Consider the following 21,542-nt stretch of genomic DNA (forward strand, 5'->3'; position numbering starts at 1 on the left):
CCTGCTCCCAGTGCTCCCTCCTGCTCCTCCAGTGCTGCCAGCCCCCTGCACCTCCCCCCTCTCGCTCCAGTGCTGCCAGCCACGTGAATCCTCCCGTGCTGCCTGCCCCTCCCCCTCTCCCGCGCTTGCACTGCCACCTAGTGCCCCATCCCCCTCACTGCCCTTCCCGCTCCTCGTCACTCGCGACCCCATCCCCGCCCCCAGGCCCGCGGCTGCCCCGCCCCCGAGCCGGGCGCCAGCAGGCGGGGCGGCCGCTGGTTGGCCGGAGTCCTCCGGCGTCCCGCCGCTCCCGGAAGCGGCGCGGGGCAGGCCGGGATGGAGGAGGACGAGCTGGAGTGTGTGGAGGAGCTGGAGGCCGTGCTGCAGCTGGCCCCTGAGGTGCAGCTGGCCATAGAGCAGGTGAGGGCCGGGCGGGGCCGGGGCCGGGGCGGGGCTGAGAGGGGCGGGGGGGGGCAGAGAGGGGCGCTTCCCTCGGGAGGGGTTGGTGGGGGGCGGGGGCGGGGACGCTCTCCCCTGGGGGAATTGGGGGGGGCGCTTCCCTCGGGAGGGGTTGGTGGGGGGCGGGGGCGGGGACGCTCTCCCCTGGGGGAATTGGGGGGGGCGCTCTCCCCTGGGGAGGCTGGTGGGGGGCAGGGGCGGGGGCGCTCTCCCCTGGGGAGGCTGGTGGGGGGCAGGGGCGGGGGCGCTCTCCCCTGGGGGACAGGGGCGCTCTCCCCTGGGGCAGTTGGGGGGGGCGCTCCCCTGAAGGGGCTGGGGGGGCGGGGCGGGGACGCTCTCCCCTGGGGGGGTTGGGGGCAGGGACGCTCTCCCCTGAAGGGGCTGGGGGTGGGGGGCAGGGATGCTCTCCGCTGGGGGGGACGCAGGGGTGCTCTTCTCTTGGATGGGGGCTGAGATTCTGGTGGAATCTTAGATTAATCTATCATCATTCAGGTAGTATTAACTTTCCTAGTAAATGAATGTCTGTCCATGCCTCAGCCTTTCCCCTCTGTTGCTTCAGGCCTGGACTGTAGAGGGAGCCAACCTGCGTGTGGTTTTTATCAACCATTATAGGCTTAAGTGAACCACAAAAGAACCCCCTGGCTGATTTGGATCTTGGCGAAATATCGCCCTGTCCCACCCTTTCAAAGGAGGCCATTGGTTTGCAGAGGCATGCTTCAGGGCTGTCACAACCCTTTTCAGTGAGCAGCCCACACAGATCCTTCTAGAGCCAGAGCCTCAGATGTACCTTAAAATTCTCTGTGCTCCAAAGCAGATGCAATGGAATTAACAACAGCCTGTGGTGAAATCCTGGCCCTGTTAAATGCAGTGGCAAAATTCACATGGACTTCCCTTGGGCCAGGATTTCACCCTTGGTGTCTGAACAGGAACCTGTCATAGGTGAAAATCTAGAGGCAAGGAATGGGAGCTGCCTCACAACACATCGCTCAGATGATCCTCTTGGGTGTTAAAGTTAACAAGTTTCAGAGTAACAGCCGTGTTAGTCTGTATTCGCAAAAAGGAGTACTTGTGGCACCTTAGAGACTAACCAATTTATTAGAGCATAAGCTTTCGTGAGCTACAGCTCACTTCATCAGATGCATATCGCATATTCATATGCATCTGATGAAGTGAGCTGTAGCTCACGAAAGCTTATGCTCAAATAAATTGGTTAGTCTCTAAGGTGCCACAAGTACTCCTAAAGTTAACAAGTTAAGTTGCAGACTTTCTTTGAATGAGCTAGAGGGGATGATGGAGACTGATGCAGCTGCAGGGATGCACGGCACCTATCAATAAGGAAGGCAGCAGCATTTCTTTGTCATTGTTCTTGTGGGTGTCGTTTATGCTGTGAGGTTAATGGGTTTTTTTGTTTTGTTTTTTAAAGCAATATCCCTGACACTTTGGAATCTTTTCATGGGATGGGTGGAAGAGAGGAACTTGATGCTGAACAGTTGAACCATTTTCACTGAGAACCTTGAGAGCAGCTAAATTAATCCTGAGGTCTAATGGAAACTGGAATTTGGCTGTAATAATAATACTTTGCATTTCATAGATTCGTAAATGCTAAGGCCAGAAGGGATCATTATAATCACCTAGTCTGATTTCCTGCATGACACAGACTAAAGAACCTCATCCAATATTCTCTGAGCTATAGCATATTTTTTAGAACAGTAGCCAATCTGGAGGATCCACCATGTCTGAGTTGTTTTAATGGATAGTTATTCTCACTGGTAAAAAAAAAAAAAATAATAATTGCACCTTACTTTTGAATTTGACTCACTTTAGTTTCCAACTACTGCCTTTTTCTGCTAGTGACACTTTAAAGGAACTTAAAGTGCTTGCAAGGACTAAGTTAAAGGAACAGTATTAATTCAAATTTGGCCCCACATTTAATTTTTTTAAAAAAAAAGCTCTAAAGCCAATGGCAAATGTTCTTATAAATTATAAAAAGCAGTGAAAATGGTTGTTTTAAAACAAATATTTTGCTCCACTGTTGGAAATTCAATCAACTACAGCACTAAGAACATGAGAATGAAATTGGCTATAAACAAAGGTGCTACTGACTGTCAGTGGCCAAGCTGAGACTAATGGAAAAAGTTAGCATCCCAGGTAAATAAATTTGTTTATTGCATATAATTTTAAAGTTGAAGACTTCTGGTCTTGCCTGTGATGTATCATAATCCCTATGTTAGAGATGGAGAGCCACCTAGAGACCACAAAACAGCAGGCCGTTAATCTTAGTGAGAACTTTAATTCCTTCAGGGTGGTGAGATTTCTTTCCTTTTCCTCACAAAAACATTTTAAATTCTGTATGGAGAGTTAAGATGGGGAGTTTTATATGGAGATTGACTTTGGTCTAGTGTCTGGGATCAAATCTGTTCAATGTAATCACAACATAAGCAGAATTTCCCACTGCTTTGGGCCAGTAAAGATTGTTTAGGGAACTAGACAAAGTTTGTAAAGTTTTTGTTAAACTGTGCATATGTAAATCTCCACTTTTGCTATAACCATAATATTTTTTTACATGTAGCTATAGTCAAATGGTTCTAACAGGGAGACTTTGCCAATCTACTGATTGGTTCCATGTCCTACTCCTGGTGGAATTCTGCACAAAAATATTCTGCACCAAAAATTAAAAATTATGCGCACAATATTTTAAATTTCTGCAAAATTTTCCACATTTTATTTGTCAAAATAATGCAATATAATCATACCAGTTTCAATTATTTTGGCAGTTTATTTAAACTACAATACAATGGATGGAGAATGGGAGTGGGGAGCATTGGAAGAAATCCCCAAACCCCCTTGCCTAATAGTTTTGACCCTTTATTTCTAGTTATTAGTCAACAAATATATGCAGCCATATGCTCAGTGTTACATCACAGGCAACTAAACAGCAAGGGGGGCTTGGAAATCAAACTCACAATTTATATTGGCTACTGACCATCTCCAGAAAGGTAAATACCAAACAATTTATGGAGCACATTTTGATAGGAATTTTTTTCAGTCCAAAAATTTAGACCATTTCCAATCACTAAAGCACCATAGGCATTTATAAAGCCATATTTTCCTTTACACCACTCTGGCAATGTAAAAGAGCCTTAAAACTTTTACATCTGTTTTATACTCCTGGGGGAATTCACAAAGACAATGGGAACAATTCACTAAGCAGGCAGGTTGTTACATTCTGCTCTGCCCCATGCCTACCTCCCCAGAAACAACCCAAAGCCCCCTTCTCCATGCCAAGTGTGCCGCAATAGCAAGCAAGCGGGACAGAGTGCCTCTCTCTCTCTCTCTCACGCATGACTGCTCAGCCTTCCCGCCCCGTCCTAGTGATGATTTATGTCTCTATCTGCTGCTCCAAGTGCCTGAACCAACCTGCCTGCACTGCCGGGGAGGGGCTCATGACCGCTCTTGTGGGCTTTTCTTGGCTTCCCTGTCAGAAGCCATTTTTCTGTGGGGAAGCAAAGAAATCTGTGGGGGACATGAATTCTGTGCATGCACAGTGACGCAGAATTCCCCCAGGAGCAATATCCAGAACAGTTTATGGTCCAAGGACTGTATGCAGAATAGCAAGTGACCTTGAGGTAGAAAGGTTCACAAAGCAAGTGACTCTCCTGGAGTGTTTTGAAGGAGGCAAAGGGAAAAGGGTTTAGCAAATATTAATTACAAGACTGTGCTGGGTGTGGGGGATTGCATGAAAGGAGGCACAGAACCGGGAATGAACAAAGGATGGTCTTATGGTTAAAGATGGGGTTCAGAAATCTGAGTTCAAGTCCCAGCTCTGCAACAGGCTGATGAGGGGTGGGGAAGATGCTGGATTCATTAGCTAATGCATTAATTGTAATGTTGTTAGGCTTGATGGTTCAAGTGGTCTCCTCCAGCACTATCCCTGCATCTTAGTGAGCAAGCCACACAGGGTTTTCTGATGCTGTGTCTTGTAAATAAAAATTTTGATTTGCTGATTTAAAAAAAGTCAGTGTAAACTTCAAAAGATCAATATAAAATAATGATTTTTAGCTCCCCTGGGATTTTTTATACCAGGCACCATTAGCTGTAAAGGCTGATATGAATCAGCAGAGGAGGCAGGCTGTCAGGGATAGCAAGGGAGATTTCACCATTCTGCTGCACTAGAGAATACCGCAGTGAAGTAACATATTCATCTTTCCTGCAACTTTTCTGTAGCGGTTGAGGAAGCTTGACCCAGGCTGCTTCCCCTTCTCTACTGTATTATGACCTCCTGGATATTTAGTGTCTCCTCTCCCCCCATTACCCTTATTACAAGCCAGAGATGCTATACTTTTTTCATAAATATTGTCTTAGTTTTATGTGGAGCCTTTTCATCACCTCTCCACCTCGTTGTCCTGTAGTACCTTGCTGGTCTAGTGCTTAGGGGCACTCAGTTCGATTTCACTGCTCAGTTCATTTGTGCCCCTGCAATGTTGCCAAACTTCACACTCAGCTTACAGTCCTACTGGCTTTTCTCTTCAAATGCTCAGTCAGATATGCTTAGCTGTGTGTCTGCTCAGTTACGTGCCCAACCATAATCCCCTCCACACATCCTGAATATGATGGACATGTTTAAATCTCCCGGAATCTATGACTCTCCTTACAGCCATTGCCAACCTTCATCTTTCATAAGAACTTTGGGCACTGTCACTGCTTGCCCACGAGAAACAGCAGACGGTAGCAAGACAGACTCAGTCATCAAACTGCAGTTGCCAGCTAGAGTAGGAGTCTGAGACAAACTGAGTTTTGTGTAGTTTTTTGGCAAGACTATTAGCCATCGCCATTGATCTGTTGTGCTATCTCTAAGTGTTGCCCAGTAGAAGATCAGGGAGTCAAGCCACCTGGCTTTTCTGTTCCTGATTTTGCCACTGATTTGCTGTGTGATATTGGAGAAAATCATTTAATCTCCCTGTGCCTCAGTTTCTAGAGTGCCCCAAGTTCCTCAGCTGAAAGGTGGATAAATACCATATTAACAGTAGTGAGGCCCTCTAAGTTACAATCCTTTCAGAGATACTAGATTTTCCCTTTGAAAAAAAGCATATCAAATTTAGATACTCGATGTGCTAAGCTAGCAAAAAGTTTGAATTGAAGGTTTTGTGTAGGATTTTCTTTGGCCTAATGCAGCTGCCTCTCGCCAGCTTGGAATGACTAGAATGACGCACATGGGTGACACTGCACAATGGCTGATGTGATTTACTGTATGTCCAGGACGTGGTTTAGACTGGGGAGGGAGGGATTGATGGCTGCATGGCACAGAACAGACATGGTAACTGGGAAGGTAATACATCATATATTTATGATGGAGGAAAAATAATTTAACATCCTTACTTGGATCATTTGAGCACCCTCTGAAGATAGATTAGAAAGAGTTGCTGCTCTTTTCTGGGATAACTAGATCATTTAACAGATTGACCCTCTCTCTCTTTTCCATGTTTGCCTGGTGAAATCTAGGTCTCCAGGGATCTAGTTTGACCATTTTCTTAATTCATCGTGTTTTATATTACAAGTTTGTGGAAGAAAACATCTCATCTCTCACCAGATGGCCCTACCCAAGAGAAGGGCATGGTCTCAGCGTGAGCTTTTAATTTCCAGGCAATGATGAAAACATGAACATCATTTTAGATACATAATTAATAGTTTCTGTCTCTTGGGAATTTGTAGCACATGATTGATTGTGCTGGTATTGAATCTCAGGATGTGCATATATATTACCTCTGTGTTTACCCAGTCTGATAAATGCAGGAATTTTAATAGCACAAAGACTTCCAGGGGTGTAGTCACAAAAACTATTTATTCTCCATTGAATAAAGGCCTGACTACTCTCCATGCAGACCTGTCAGGACCATGCTGTTAAACATAATCCCATGTCTGTGTTTTAGTTATTAAAATAACAGATATAGTTTAAAGTTACAGATGATCAAGCTGATATTTTGTGTTTCTTTCTCCACTCTCTAGGTGTTTCCCAGCCAAGATCCACTGGACAGGGCAGACTTCAATGCTGTGGAGTATATTAATACTCTCTTTCCAACTGAGCAAGTAAGTCAAATGCTTGGGGTTCTGCTGTCCCATGAGCCATGGGGTAATCTTAATGGTGACTCAGTGTGTAAATCACCCTGCATGTCCATAGGAAGACAGGTTTAAAAATATACCCAGGGCTTCTTTCTGAAGAGCAGCAAAATTATGACTTTCAGAGGCAATTACTTCTTAAACTCAGACCTGGTGACATAGAATGACAGTCTCCCAACGTGCTAGCTGCAGCTTCAAAGATAATGAAAATTCCATTTTGGTCTCTAGAAAGAAACAGTTTCATGATCCAAGGGTCGGTCTGTTTTTGCAGCTGAATTTCAGATCCTGCTGGATCAATATACTGGGAGGCCCCAAGGATTCTAGCCACACCAGGGATGTTTTGAACGTGAAGCGTCAGAAAGTCCAGTCACAATCAGACTAGATTTTAAAACCATCGTTTCAGGGATAAGGAATGGAGATCTAGTGGGGTCAAATCCTTCCCTAGTTCCAACCCACGAACTAGGCTTGGCTTGGGGTTGGGAGGTCTGTTGAGATGGGGAGGTCCCTTCTGCAGCATAACAGACCTTGGGTGAGCTCCTGAAAACTTGCTGGAACTTCCTAGATTCTGCTGCGTTTGGGTCAACTGCAGCAGCAGAGCAAGCGGTAGGATTTTTCCTTTTAGTTGCTTCTGTTCAACTTGTTCTGCTTGGTTTGCTCACACCCAGATACCAGTCAGGCATCCTTCATTGCCAGGTATCCGTGGATCTCAGGCATTCAGGGACCATTGCATTCATCTAGAGGTTGCTGAAGTTCAAAGTACTGTATGGTTGAACCCTACCATACTTTGATCCTATTTGCTCTTTGACTGCGTTATCCACTAGAGGTCACCATCACCTTTCCCTTTAACTGCTTCCTCTGAGGGAGGATTCGTACAATCGCAAAGAGAAGTTGTAGTTGTACTCAGCGTGTTTATGCATGTGCAGGGGCGAGTTGAAGAGTCATTGGAGTCTGTAGATCTGGCTTCTGTTCCAAGCTCTGTCACTGACCTCTACATGACCTGAGCAAGTCGCCAAATTACTTGGTGCCTCAGTTTCCCTGTCTATAAAAGGGGGATAGTGCTATGAAAGAAAATGCCAAGTGTTATTCAAAGGGAGGTTTGATTCTGCGAACTGCGTGTATGTACTGAAAAAACATTTTTCTTTTGAAAAATTGTTTTTTATCTTGCAGTCTTTGGCAAACATTGATGAAGTTGTGAACAAAATCAGACTGAAAATAAGGTAAGTAGCACTCTGTTTCCTTTCATTGTCACATAGATGGGAAATGGCCATATGGTCATTAGACTTAATATATTTCCATTAAAGATCAATCTTTGCACTGCTGCTGGTTCTAACTCATTTTATTTGAAGCTAGGTAGTTTTATGCTTGAAATGTAAATATCTTTGAAGAAAGAGTTGGGCAGAGGTTTAAAAAAAGAAAATATTTCTAGTACATTTTATAATTTAATTAAATTTTACATTCAACTCTTTCCTATAGTGTATGCCACTCAAATAACATAGCTCTAACGCAGTGTTTCTCAACCTCACAAAAGACAACGGTGGGAATCGTGGGGCACTGAAAAATGTGTTACAATGCTAAAGCAAAGAGAAACAAAACTCCCAGAATAACCTGGGTGGCCAAAACCTTCTGTGTTGGTGAGATCAAATGTCGTAGCTGCAGTAATAGTTGTAGTGCACAGACTTTATTGTCGTCATTCTTACGTTTGCTATAAAGGTAAGGATAACAAATGAGGGGGTTGTGAAATTTTGTTTACTTAGAAGAAAGGTCTTGTCTACCTGAAAGCTCTGCTCTAGTCCAGGAGAACCAGAAAGGGAAACTGCCCAGTCTGATACCATTGGCCAACTGGTGTGAAATGCAAAAAGTGAATTGGATTTTGAAACTAATTTTCATATTTTGACAATATTCAGTGTTGTTGCTGATATCTGAGAGACTATCAGGTGTTTATGAAAATGTCAGTTTTATGTTGTCAGCACCATTTAAAAACAAACCAAGCCAGGTACAATTTTTTTTTTTTTTTGGTGCACTGGTTTTCACAAACTATCTGTTCCTTATGATGACACTGTCTGCTTTTCCCTAAAGGAGGCTGGATGACAATATTCGAACAGTAGTGAGAGGACAGACAAACGTGGGACAGGATGGCAGACAGGTACATGTGTCTTATATCACATAAAATCCCAAGGCTCTCTTCTCCCTCTGCTATGGCATGCAGAAGTCTCATAGATGCGTGGACTTTAAGGTCAAAGGGGACCATCATGGTCATTAGTCTGACCTCCTGCACATTGAAGGCCACAGAACCTCATGCACCCATTCCTGTAATAGACCCCAAACCTCTGGCTGAGTTACTGAAGTCCTCAAATCCGGGTTTAAAGACTTCAAGTTACAGAGACTCCACCATTTACACTTGCTTAAACCTGCAAGTGACCGTGCCCCATGCTGCAGAGGAAGATGGAAAACCCCCCCAGGGTCTCTGCCAATCTGAGCCCGGGGGGAAAATTCTTTCCCGACCCCAAATATGGCGATCAGTTAGACCCTGAGAATGTGGGCAAGACCTGGGAAAAGATTCTCTGTAGTAACTCGTAGCACTCTCCCATCTAGTGTCCCATTGTAGAGATGCTACTAACATCTGGCACACACATATGTAACACTGTATATACCACGGAGAATGAATACACTAAGTCATATTGAAGAGTCACTTACAGGACAGCTGTTATTACTATCTTCTGATTAGCCTATGGAAGGGGGCAAGAGAGAAATTGAGTTTAATGAAATCAAAACAGAAACATGATGCTTGCAGTTGTCAGTCTTTGAAGTTGATTCCAGAGGTATAGGAGTAAAGCAAATAAAAACAGGCCCGCTGTTAAGTGGGAGTGGATAGCTCAGGGGATTGGTACTAGGATATGGAGCCTTTTAACCAGGTCACTTGTTGGAATGTCCCAGGTCATTACTGTCTGATCGAGTGGCCCCCATGAAATGAGATGGCAGGTTTCAGTTTATTCCCTATTTGACAAGTGTCCATACCCCAATACCCAGAACTTAATAGCAAGACACAGGATATAGTAGCCATGAAGACTGAACTACCTTCTTACCCGTTGATGTGATTCAACGTTGAGGCAGCTAGCAATGTTGCTGCATGTCCTGTAGCTGTTTTATGGGTAAACAGGGAGCTTCCATATCAATCCAGCACCTTCCATGAGCATTACATTTAGTATTAAGAAGAGAAAACAATGTTTAAAAAGTAGTACCTGGAGACGGGACTGCCTTTCCCCCGCTAGTAAGACCTTTTGGATGTATTTTTCAGTTTTTTCCCTCAGTACAGTTTTGTGTGGGTTTGCTCCTTTCCTTCTCACGCACATAGTGACAGACTCTGTTGAAAGCCTCAATCTGAAGTGCACCTGCTTGCAAAAATCTACCATGATGAAAGAATAACTGCATAGGCAAATAAAAGCACTTGAGCCCATGTGCTAAGTGATGAAAGATGAGCTGTTCTGCATGGAAAGGACACAGACCACCATTAAAACATATTCAGTTTGCCACTCCCAATAGACTGATCTTCTAGTTTATAGTCACAAATAAAAGAACCTGTACAAGTAGGTCTTATGAACTGTGGACTGAGCCCAGAGCTAGGAGCCAAGGACTTCTTGAGTTCTCCTCCTTTTTCCGCTACTGATTCTTGCTGTGGTTTGAGTAAATTATTTAACCTCTCTTTGCTTCAGTATTAGCATCTGGAAAATGGGGGTTGTTTACCTATCCCAGGAGGACTGTTTAACATTGGTATGGTTCCCTGAGCACTAAATATTACCGAGTCAGGGACAGATATCATGATGGAGACTGGAGACTATTCCTAGTATAAGAGAAAATGTGAAAGACAGCCTGGGTCAGGAGTGAAGTGGGGGGCCAGCAGAGTGGTCAGGAGAAGTGTGTCAGAAGAAATGAGGTCAGAATTACACGTGGAAGGGGAGTTGTTGAGGCTGAGGAAAAGCCAGTGCAGCAGATAGAGAAGAGGGTTGAAACGTGCTCAGGGTGACAAAAGTGGGACAGATGGTTTTGGCAGCAGCTTCTCGGACAGACTGAAGGGTGGAGGGCTGACCGGGAGAACGCAGAGAAGAGGAGGAGAGTGTAGTTAAGGAGAGAAATGATTAGAGCATGGCCTAGGATTTTGGCAGGTCCAGAGGATGAATTTGACGAGGGACACAAAATAAAAGGAGCTGTTCCCACATGGTGACAAAAGGCCACAGCTCAGCAGAGTATGTCGGTGCTGAGCATCAGTGGAAATGCTGGCTGTGGAATCCTGTGTAGAGAAACCTTTGCAAGAACCGCTGGACAGAACTTAAAGAGGCTGCTTGGGTTTACCAGGGGAAATGATGACTTATTGGGTGAGTTTCCTAGGCTGTTGGCGGATGTGTACTGTGGAGGTCCAGCACCCTCCATGTAAATCTCTGCCTTATATGTCTCACATCCTTGAGTTCCTTAGAAGGTCACTGTGCCATATTGAAACAGTGCAGGCGTTGGCCAGTACCCTGTGCACATTTGAAGGGTAAATATTGTTGTGAAGCTTCTAGTTAGTTTGCCTGTTAAGGGACTAATTAAAATTCCATCAGAATAAAACCACGGAATACTTACATGTGTGTGACATGTTTATGCAGAGCCCCTTTGAAGTAGCTTAGTGCAGTATTCAGGCATGAGCGTTTCCATGTTGAATCACTTTACTGCTGTTCAAGGTAATAGCACTTTATTTTACTGAACGTAACCAGAGGGTGTCATGTTAAAGGCAGGTACTCATCTAGAAATGCAACTAAGCTTTTAATCCTTTCAAAGAGTTTGAAATACTGACACCAAGAAATTGTTGAAAGCATTATTCTCTCTCAAGGATCTGTGTGTATTTTAAAGGATGTATGCTTTCCTCTCTGTCTGTACAACGTACATGTATATATGCTTGCACACATGTTTTATACATGGATTGCTGGAACAAAGCTGTGTCACTATTGGGAAGGGCAGACCTAGAAGTATAAAGCTTGCAGAAATGTCAGTAATTCCAGGCCTCAGATATTTGTAGGTCAAAGGGTACTGCAGTTGAGCAGGTCAGATTACAGAGAGAAAGTTGTGAATAGCATTTCAGTTAGAGATGGAATTTTGCATTCATCTCCCCAGAACCCAGACAGAAAGGAAACACAGAAGAAATAATTGCTATTCCTGGCCTCTCCATAGTTCTTTCTTTCTCAGTGGCTCAGGATGCAGGCGAATGGAGAGAGAGGCCATTTCAGATAATGACCTTGTTGATAGTTCGTGTGGGTGAAAATCTTGATCTTTAGCACTGGCTGTCTGTTCTTTTGCTGAAGGGAGCCTTTGTTTGACTAGCGCATGTTCAGTGGAAATATGGATGCTCAGAAATGTTAAGTTTTTTTTAGGGCAAGAGGCCCAGCTTTTCCCTCTTGGATGGAACAGAGGAAGAGTTTAATTTTCCAAAGTATTGTAAGAATTTGTTACCAACAAGTGAGGCACATCTAAGAAAAACAGATGCTCAGCTATGGAGAGAATCAATGCCGTTGTAAAGAGAGTGGAACTTTTAAAAAAACAGCAGCATGCTTCAGGAGCAACAGCCATGCTGACCAGGAAGCCCTATTTATCCCCTTCTGTCTGGATCCTATGTTCTATATGTCATCTGAATTCTCCAACAATTATATTTTTCCTGGCAGAAATTTCCCTGTCTGGTGATTCCGAGTGTCTTCTCATTCCTTATCACCCATTTTTTAGTTCATTTTGTCTTTTGGGTTTTGCTGGAAATTGATACATGTGTAGAACTGGCAGCTACTGTGTAACCTTTTTACTTGCTAATCTATCTCTTTCCTGCTGTGCCTTCTCCTCTCTACTCCCAGAGACCAAGCCGTAGCAAACCATTCCGTGCTGCTTATCTAGAGGAGAGTTTCCCTTCACTGGTGTGTTGTTTTTAATTTACGGTGTGTGGCAGATGCTGTAACCAGGTGACAACAGTCTACTCTGTGGAACCGGGCTTGGTTTGTGCATGTTGCTGGAGGGATGTATAAATCTGTCAAAAACTTGCTTCGTTCCTGGATTGCAGGTTCTTCTGCATGTGTGTTTGGAGAAAGCATTTAATACTTTGTGAGTTTACCCAGTCTGTAATGTTATGATTAGGGAGACAGAGGTGTGTCTGAGCACAGGCTAGAGAGTCAGGAAGTCGTGAGTTCTAATCCCATCTCTGACACTAATTCACTCTTTGGCCTTGAGCAATTTACCTAGTCTCTCTGCATCAGTCTCCTCATCTCTGAAATGGGGATAATATCTGCCACACTTCCTCTACACTTTTCTCTAGCACATGGGACTGTCTTGCTTTTTTCTTCTCCAGAGGTGGTGTGGCACGCTCTAGTCCAATGATGTGCTTACACTCTGCATTTGACTCCTTTCTGAGTGTCGGACCATTTAAATAAACATAAGAATTTAATAAGTAACATTTTAAAATAACATTCTCTTTATGGCAAGACTCGGTCTCGTAGACTTTAAGGTCAGAAGGGACCATCATGATCATCTAGTCTGACCTCCTGTCTGAGAGCATGACAGGTCTGACCCAAATAAAAACTGTTGTTCCATTTGGACACTTTTGCAGAGTGCTTTCCTTACTAAAGAGGAACTTGGCTGGCAGAGAGTTTGCAATTCACTAATCACGTTTTGTATTTTGAAGCCAAACATTAAAAATATCCACAACAAGAACACTTAAACCTCAGATACCATGTCCCAGTTGTAATGATTTCATAGCGGCTGAGATGGCCATCTTGAGTTTAGTACACAGCATGCTAGAGTGGCTTTAAAGAAGCCACTCCCATCTCTTAACCATATAACAACACGTAGGTGACCAGAAGAAGCTGTTCAGGTCTGTCATGTCCACAGAGAGGTAGCCCAGTGTCCTATTTTTAGTGCCAGTTGTAGTAATACGGGTTCTGATGCTGCCAGGGCCTGAGCAACTGCTGATTTCTGTGGGCCTGGAGGATACCTTGTAGAATTGAGGGTAAATCACTGTTTATAAAAACACCCTGGAAAGGCTTTGATCTTCTTTCCAAAGAAATATAAACCCCAACAGTGATGCTAAAACAACATGAAAGGTTTTATTTGAGCCAACAAAAGCCAGGAGGAGGTGCCAAGCGGCACTCTGCCCTGAAGGAGGCAGTTCACTGTGGTACAAGTTATTTACGTATGGTTGGGAGCGGGCAGAATTGTGGATACAGAAGTTTATTCTCCCCTCTGTTTTTATTAAGGGGAGTGACATGTACATTGCTGGAGGGGAGAAGAATATTCAGAAATGTAACCCTTGTCTTTGCGTTTCCCATCTCTCTTCTGCATAACTTGGTTGCTGAATGAGGGAGCAGGAGTCTGGAGCCTTTCATTTGTAGGTGGCTGGTTCAGATCCTTTCTATTTCAGTGAGAGGGGCCACTAAAGAGCTGAGCACAAGCAAAGTGAGGGTGCTCTTTTTTATTTGCCAACTGCATCTTCCCCTTCTGTCCAGGAGGGGGGAGCACAACATTGCTTTTGAGAACAGGCTAGCATTTGGTTTTGCTCATCAGCTGGTGGAAAAGAGAGAGTCTGGGAAAGGTATGGTCTGTACAGTGTCTCAGATTTCTCACACGGGCTGCAGAAAGCACAGATGCTCCCGATCGTGGGTCTTCGCCTACAGCAGGAGGGTGTGCTCGCAGTGCAACATCAGGCCTTGAGACAGAGTGAAACACAGGACCAGGAGCTAGGAAGTATGGAGTTCTAATCCCATGTCCAACGCTAAGAGCCTCTGTGCTATAAGCAGGTCACTTAATCACTCGGTCTCAGTCTCCCCTTCTGTAGTATGGGGATAATACTACTGTGCTTCCCAGGGCCATTGCACACGTTAATGAGAGTTTGTCAAGCAGATGAAAAATGCTGAATTTTACTCCCTTTTAAATGGAGTGCCCCAAATGTTTTATATTACCCAAAGGAAAAAAAATAGTAAGATGGTTGAAAATAAGTGCTTGAATTTAAAATTAAAATAAATCAAATGTAGCATCAAAGGAACCATTTAAACAGCTTTACAGGCTGGAGTGCTCCATCTTCTCCATATAGTATAACATTTCCCAGTTCAAAGCCATCTGCATTTTTGAAGTTTTGCCCTAGAATTTTCTACAAATGCAAAGGCCTTTAAATAGTCTGGCTCATTTGGCTTCCACTTTCTTGTGTGATATTTTTGTGACATCTGTAGGCAATGCCGTGAACTTCAAAAATTAACTTGCTAATTACCTCTTTATGGGGGAAAAACAACAGCTGTGGGTGGAACGTTCCATAGCAGGGTGACACTTTCCTTGGGAGTCCCAGACATCAGCTATTTCTGATGCCTTGGGAGAGGCTGGGTATGCAGAAGCTGCTGTGGGTCAGTTGTAACAATATGTAGTTAGGGCTGTGCCTGAATTTTGTATCGAGCCAGTGCTGTAGATCCCCCTTTAGAGTTTTCTCAGATCTGACATGGGAAAGGAGCTTACACTGCCCTTGCTCAAAAGCTAAATTCCAGTGACTGCACATTTTCATATCTGCCCCAGGTTACGGTATGGGTAGTTCCCATTGCTTTTCCACTAAGCATTTAACATGTTGTGAGTACATTTCTAATTTGCTGCCAGTTAGTCCAGTTTATTACCAAAGCTTCTAAATATGTGAGCTATAATTTGTCTGACAATCACTGACTTTTTTATAATGTTCTTTTGGCCTGAGCTGCTTCACCCATTCCCTCAAACTCCCTTTCTGTAATTTATCCTCTGTGTTTTCAGACTATAATTTAACTCTTTTTTTGTTCCATCTCTGCAGCCAGAACATTTGCAAGCTTGAGTTATTAAAGGACAGGCAACTTGAAATCTAGTCCATTTCAAAATTACTTAGAATTAGTTTCACATCCAAGCCTCTCTGCCAATGTTTGTGGTTTTACTATTGAATTTCTTTATTTAAAATCCTCCCCCCCACCCCAACTTCCTGACCTTCACAAACAACAAGGGATACAAGGAAATTATTGAAACTGATGAAACAGGTTGTCTTTTATAGGGAAAAAAATCTTTCCTTCCCAATCTTTTGTTATAGTGATAGGTTTTACTGTTACAACAGTAGATGAACATTTTCAGATGGATGTGTGAATTTGTTTTTAAGTTGCTAGTGTGTTAAATTGCTTTAAGAAAAACAAAACGTAATTTAACCTAGAGGATTTCCTAGCACAATGGGGCCCAGTCTAATTGGCTTCTAGGTCCCAGTGCAATATAAACGTTAAATAATAAGAAAAAGGAAGTGGACCTGTTCTGGACAGGGAACAGCCTTGCCCATTTTTTGGCGGGTGAAGATACTAGTTTGGTAACTCAGTTGGCTTTGACTGTCTCCCAGATCTCTTTTTTTTGACTCATAATATTGGAAATATGTTTTCCTTAACCATAGGAGTGCAGGAAAAAAATGGCAGCTGCTGGTGTTAATAAGAATGCAAGTAAATTCTTGCTGTCAAGCTTGCACCCAGCTCAGCGGTGGACACTTTAATTAGCTGTCTGGTACTTTCATAAACAATGCTGCAGATAAAGATAAATGTGTAGCACCCTTGCTGCTGGGGGAAGGTTAGCAATGCCTTCTCTTCCCAAGCCATGTGCACAGTGTAGGATCTTGCTATGTTTAAGCCTGTGAAAGGAGGAAGATGGATGCATCTGGTGTAGAGAAATACCCACAGCTCTCTTGGGTTTGGCAAGGTCTTAGACTGATGTGCATTGGATGCTTACCCTCACTCAGCTATTTCAATTGAGATCAGAGAGGACTTTACCGAATGGATGCAGGGAGGAAGGGAATTGCATATGGAGATTGAGCAGAGGAAGTGAGAGGTGAAAATGATGCAGGTGCCACTAAGACCTCCTGCAGCCTAAGAACGGGGAGGGAGCCTGGAAGGTGAGGATAAGGCCCCAATCTGGCAAAGCACTTAAGCCCATCTGTAATTTAAAGCATGTGAGTAACCCACTGAAGACAGTTTTGCATAGGCTAGTTGTGCCCTCAGTCTTGCTTCCTGCCACCTAGCCATTGTCCAATGCTTGTTCCCTCCTTCCTTAAGCTTGGTCCAGCAAAACACTGAAGTGCGTGAATAGTTGCTTTGAAGTCAGTGAGATGGCTAATATGCTTAAAATCACAAATATGCCTAAGTGCTGGGCTTTGGACAACAATTGCCAGGCAGGTAGACAGCTAAATTGGGTGTACAGCTAGGCTAGGCAACAACGTACTCAGGTTACTGTCACTTCATCCTCTCGATCTCCCAGTGCCCACCCATTTATTTGTTTTACCCACGTGTTGTGTCTTGTGTTTAAGAAAAGATTTTCGGCATTTTGGGGTAGAGCCTATCTATTTACTTAATGTTTTGTGCAGTGCCAAACACAGTGGGGCTGTGATTCCTGATCAGGGCCTCTAGAGGCTACCAGTATAGCAGGTTAGCTGGAACAAGCAGGCTTTGAAGAGCCCTGTAAAATCATCAGCCTGTTAGCAACAAGTGTTTAAGCCTGACATTTTAAATAATATCATTTGTAGGCTTTTCTTTGGCACAATCACTTTAATATCTCCCATGCCTCTTATGTAGAACACTCGTCTATCATGAACCATTCAACATTCTTGTCTCCTGTTTTTCTCTACAGAAACCTTTATCCTGATTGTTAGCAGGCAAAGGCGAATATTCAGGATTTTTGTGTGGAGTGTGTGTGGGTTGGGGTGGGGGGAATGCAGATTTAGGGAATGTCTTAAGCTCTGTGTGTAAGTTTTAAAAAAAACCAAACCCACATTTCTTAAAACTCAGTCCTTGTGATTAAAGTCACACAGAGTTCTTAAGCTTTTGTAGCCAATGAATAATAAACAGAAGTCAAGCTGCCAAAATAAATCAAACTTAAGATTCATTTAGACTCATTTCTCTAGCAAGTTACGGCAGTTGGATGGTCTCTCTTCCAAGCTGCAGGAACACAGTAAGCCTTTCTAGTCTAAAACACGCTTATTGAAAAGGGTTTTAGGCAAATGGCATGCCAAGAAGAAATACTGTTGTTTATTATCCTTTTGGACATTGGCCATTAAAACTGGCATCTGCAACTACACAAGGAGATCAAGCATAACTTTTGCCATGTGCTGCGTAGCCAAGTTCAGAGGAGAAGCAAGTCGAAGCTTGACCTTTTCTTGTGCTTCGATATCATAAGTGGGTAAATGCAGTTTGTCACCATCCTGTAGCTCAGTGGTTCTCAACCGAGGGTACACTGACCCCGAGGGGTACCTCCTGAAAGACCTCTGCGTCCATCAACTCATCTAGATATTTGCCTAGTTTTACAACAGGCTACATAAAAAGCACTAGCGAAGTCACTAAAATTTCATACAGACAATGGCTTGTTTATACTGCTCCATATACTATATTATACCGTAACGTGCATATATGCACTTTATGAAACATGCATGCCTTTTATGTCATTTACTGATGCATGCAAACATGTTAATGAGGTTGATGTTGTCATGGTGTGTATGTGGCTGCGATGTAAAAATTGATAGATTTTTTTAAAACGAGGAGCTGGAAGCAGTAGAAGTGGCGACAGTGAACTTGTAATTCACAGCCTCCCAGAATGACAAGGCTCACAAGTGAAAAACAGGTTCAAGTATCACACTGAAATGTAAGTTCAATATTTATATCCCAATCAATTTATTTTTCACTATAAGGTAAAAATGAAAGAAAGCAATTTTTTTGTAATAGCATGCTGTGATGTACTTGTATTTTTATGTCTGATTTTTGTAAGCAAGTAAGTTTTAAGTGAGGTGAAACTTGGGGGTATGCAAGAGAAATCAGTGTCCTGAAAGGGTATAGTATTCTGGAAAAGTTGAGAGGCACTGCTGTAACTGTCCAGGGTGTGGCTCGGGTCGTGTTTTGTGCTGGCAACAGGCAAACTTCATTCCCAGATGGACCCAAGCCCGGAGTAAGTTACAAAACAAGATCTTGCTGGGTTGGAGCTGGTGCTGTTTGCCTCACGCCAGCTGCATGAGAAGTCCACTCCAACAGAAAAAATTTTGACAACAGGCAGGAGTTTGAAGCTTGGTTTCACCATGCAGTGCCACCCCCCCCCCCATGGGGAAACGTTTATTCCAGCCATTATGTTCACATACCTAGAGCTGAAGATCCGTCAGCATTTCCATTTATAAATCCCTATTTTCAGGGTTTGTAATGCAGCTGTACAATCATAGGCCTCAACCCAAGAGTGGATTTATTTTACAAAATCTGAAAAGGATTATTTTGGTCAGTTTTTGGACGTACACAATGTACAAACCAAACATGGCTCTGATTGATCAAATGTGATTTGGTGGGAACAACCAAAATGCTGAGTTCTCAAATGGACTTTACAGGCATATAATTGACAAGTGCCCCACCCTAAGGAGTTTACAGGCTAGGCAAATTTGATGCACAAGATTGCAGTTCAAATAGGGAGGTGCAGGCCATGTTGGAGTGGAGATCAGGTTTGTTGAATCTGGAGGAGTAATGGAGGTCACTGACTTCAAGAGATAAGGGCAGCTCTCTGGAGCATTGTGGGTGGAACAAAATGAGGCATGGAATGGCATGTGGGAGGTGGAGACAAAAGGTTTAGAGAGGAACAGGAGCAGCATGGTGGGGGTAAAGACTCAACACATATTCTAAAAAAAATGAGATCCAGAAGAGAGAATTGCAGCTTGTCTACACAGGGAATTTACCTGTATCATTATACAGGTATGGTTATTCTGGTAAAACTCCTTGTCTGAAGACTTTTATTCCGGAATAGCGTCCATGTGGGGGTGTTACAGCAGTAGAATTACAGTGGAATATTTAGACTGGTATAGTTATGCTGGCCATTTTCCCTGTGTAGACAAGCCCTCATCCACAGCATGTTACCTCAGTGGCTCATGATACGTCTACGCAGAAAAAAAAAAAAAACCCTCTGCATTTACGAGCTTGAGCCTTGGTCAAGTGATTTGGGTTTGAGCTGCAGAGCAAAAAATAGCAGTGTAGATGCTTGGGCTGGAGCCTGGGCTCTGAGACCCTCCCTCCTTGCCAGGGCTCCAGTCTGTGCTGCTGTTTATAGCCTTGCAGAGTGAACCCGAGTCAGTTGAACCAGGCTCTGAGGCTCTCTGCTGCGGGTGTGTTTTGCTATGTAGACCTATCCTTGCTCTAATAATCTGGAGGAGTTTCCAGTCATTCAGGGCTAGGCTGTAATTTTACAAACAGCCCTGAGTAAGGACCTGGGGAGTAGCCACACCTAAGGAGAAGTCGGGGAGCCAGCTGTGGTTCTGAGTCACAATTCCTCCCCTGCTCCCTGAGAAAGGAACAGGTCACTTCGCCCCTTCGTCTGGAGCAGTTTGCTCCCCATCGTGTGCCTGCCTGGCTAGTAGAGGGAGATGGAGCCGCGACTCCACTCTACCTGCTCTCAGTGGGGAGTGATGAGGGAGTAGCCGTTGCAGCCAGTCTCTGACCTGGGGTCGAGTGGGGCTTTGCTCCCTTGTGCAGCTAAGTGTGGGCTGTGACTATCTAGCCCTCATCGCAAACTTACGTGATGAAGCCATAATAGTCACTGTGCCCAAATACAGTGACGTTAAGGGCTTTGCCAGGAGTCTGAGGCACCTGTCTAATTGCTATAGCGATGGGCCACAATGTTTCAATCCCAAATCAATGCATGTCACTGTGGCTTGGCTTATGTGCGCATAAGCAATACAGTGTTGCAGGTGAGTTCACGGTCTTGGGTAGCCATGCTTTACCACCCCTTTGACTCATCCCTGGGCCCCCAAGTCAGACGTAAGGAGTCATCGATGCTATAGAAAAGGACAGCTCTGAAAGGCTTTTGGGTAAATATGGGAGTAGAGGTGTTATACCTCATTATGTCGCCCCAAACAATATGGAAGATCGTCTTCTGTTTCAGATCTCATGTGCCTGTCAGTCCTGGCCTGCCTGTTTAACACCCAGGCTAGACTTCTAACCACAACTATGGATTTTCTCTTTTTTGGGGGGGAGGGAAGGGGGTACAATTTGAAGCTTGATTCATTATTAACATAGCTTTTAAAGCTGGTTTGTTGAATAAAGTCCCCTGCAGAGCCCTCTTTTTGGCTGAAAACTGGATTCTGTTTGCAGCAAAAGGACTGACGATAGAAACCCATGTTCTGTGCAGGTGAGATTGGAACTTAGTTGGCTTTGCACATAAACTATAGAATTGTAGTAGCAATATAGCATTTTGTGTGTTCACCTGAACAGGCTAGTTTGCTTTGCACCATGTGAGATAAATAGGTACTAGCCCCAATTTCCAGCTGGGGACGCTTCAGCATCCAGAGGACAAGTGACTTTCAGAAGGTCTCATGCACAGGCTGTAGATAGCAAGTACTAGAAGCTGGGAATCCTGATTCTCAGTCCAATGCCTTACTCACAAGAGCATCCCTCCACCCATAGATTGACTGTGCAGGTTTTTTGTGGGGTACAGCCAAATATTTCTCAAAGGGGCAGGGGAGAGAGTTAATGTTTTAAAGTAGTACATGTCCCCGTATAGTCAGCAGCAACAGGGTATGTGCCCCAGATGGGGGAAGCTTAGATTTTTTTCTTTTTTAAATTTTTTAAACCGGCTGAAATTATTTGCATTTGGAATGCTTAGGCCGTGTCTAGACTAGGAAAATAGGTAGTGTTTGAGCATGTGTAGGCTGTTTAAAACCTTTCAAAACCATGTCAATTGGTAAGTGGTCACTCCTAGTGGCGAGAGGGCTACTAGGATCAGGTACTCCAGTGATAAAGCCCTAAGGGCTTGTCTACTTGGTGAAAATGACCAGCACAGCTATAGCAGAATAGCTGATTCCACTATAGTTAACGCCAGTTAATCTACTTGTGAAGACAAGCCCTGGGAGAGCGAGCCTGGGTCACCTACAGCTAGCTAACAAGCCCTGGGAGAGCGAGCCTGGGCCACTTACAGCCAGTTTTAAAGCTGATAAACTG

At 44.0% G+C, this 21,542-nt stretch overlaps 1 protein-coding gene across 4 annotated transcripts in view; it reads left to right on the plus strand.

The window, feature by feature from the left end:
* Positions 1–231: 231 nt before the first annotated feature.
* VPS53 (VPS53 subunit of GARP complex) overlaps positions 232–21,542 on the plus strand; it is an 89,819-nt gene continuing 68,508 nt past the window's right edge. For all 4 annotated transcript variants that reach the window (XM_073315574.1, XM_073315576.1, XM_073315575.1 and 1 more), the window contains exons 1-4: positions 232–399; positions 6,442–6,522; positions 7,720–7,769; positions 8,629–8,695. In XM_073315574.1, the coding sequence (XP_073171675.1) occupies positions 316–399; positions 6,442–6,522; positions 7,720–7,769; positions 8,629–8,695 (282 nt within the window). In that variant the 5' untranslated portion in view covers positions 232–315. The remainder of the gene's footprint in view (positions 400–6,441; positions 6,523–7,719; positions 7,770–8,628; positions 8,696–21,542) is intronic.

The sequence above is a fragment of the Lepidochelys kempii genome, chromosome 17 (genome assembly GCF_965140265.1).
Source record: "Lepidochelys kempii isolate rLepKem1 chromosome 17, rLepKem1.hap2, whole genome shotgun sequence".
NCBI classification, from domain to species: Eukaryota; Metazoa; Chordata; order Testudines; family Cheloniidae; genus Lepidochelys; species Lepidochelys kempii.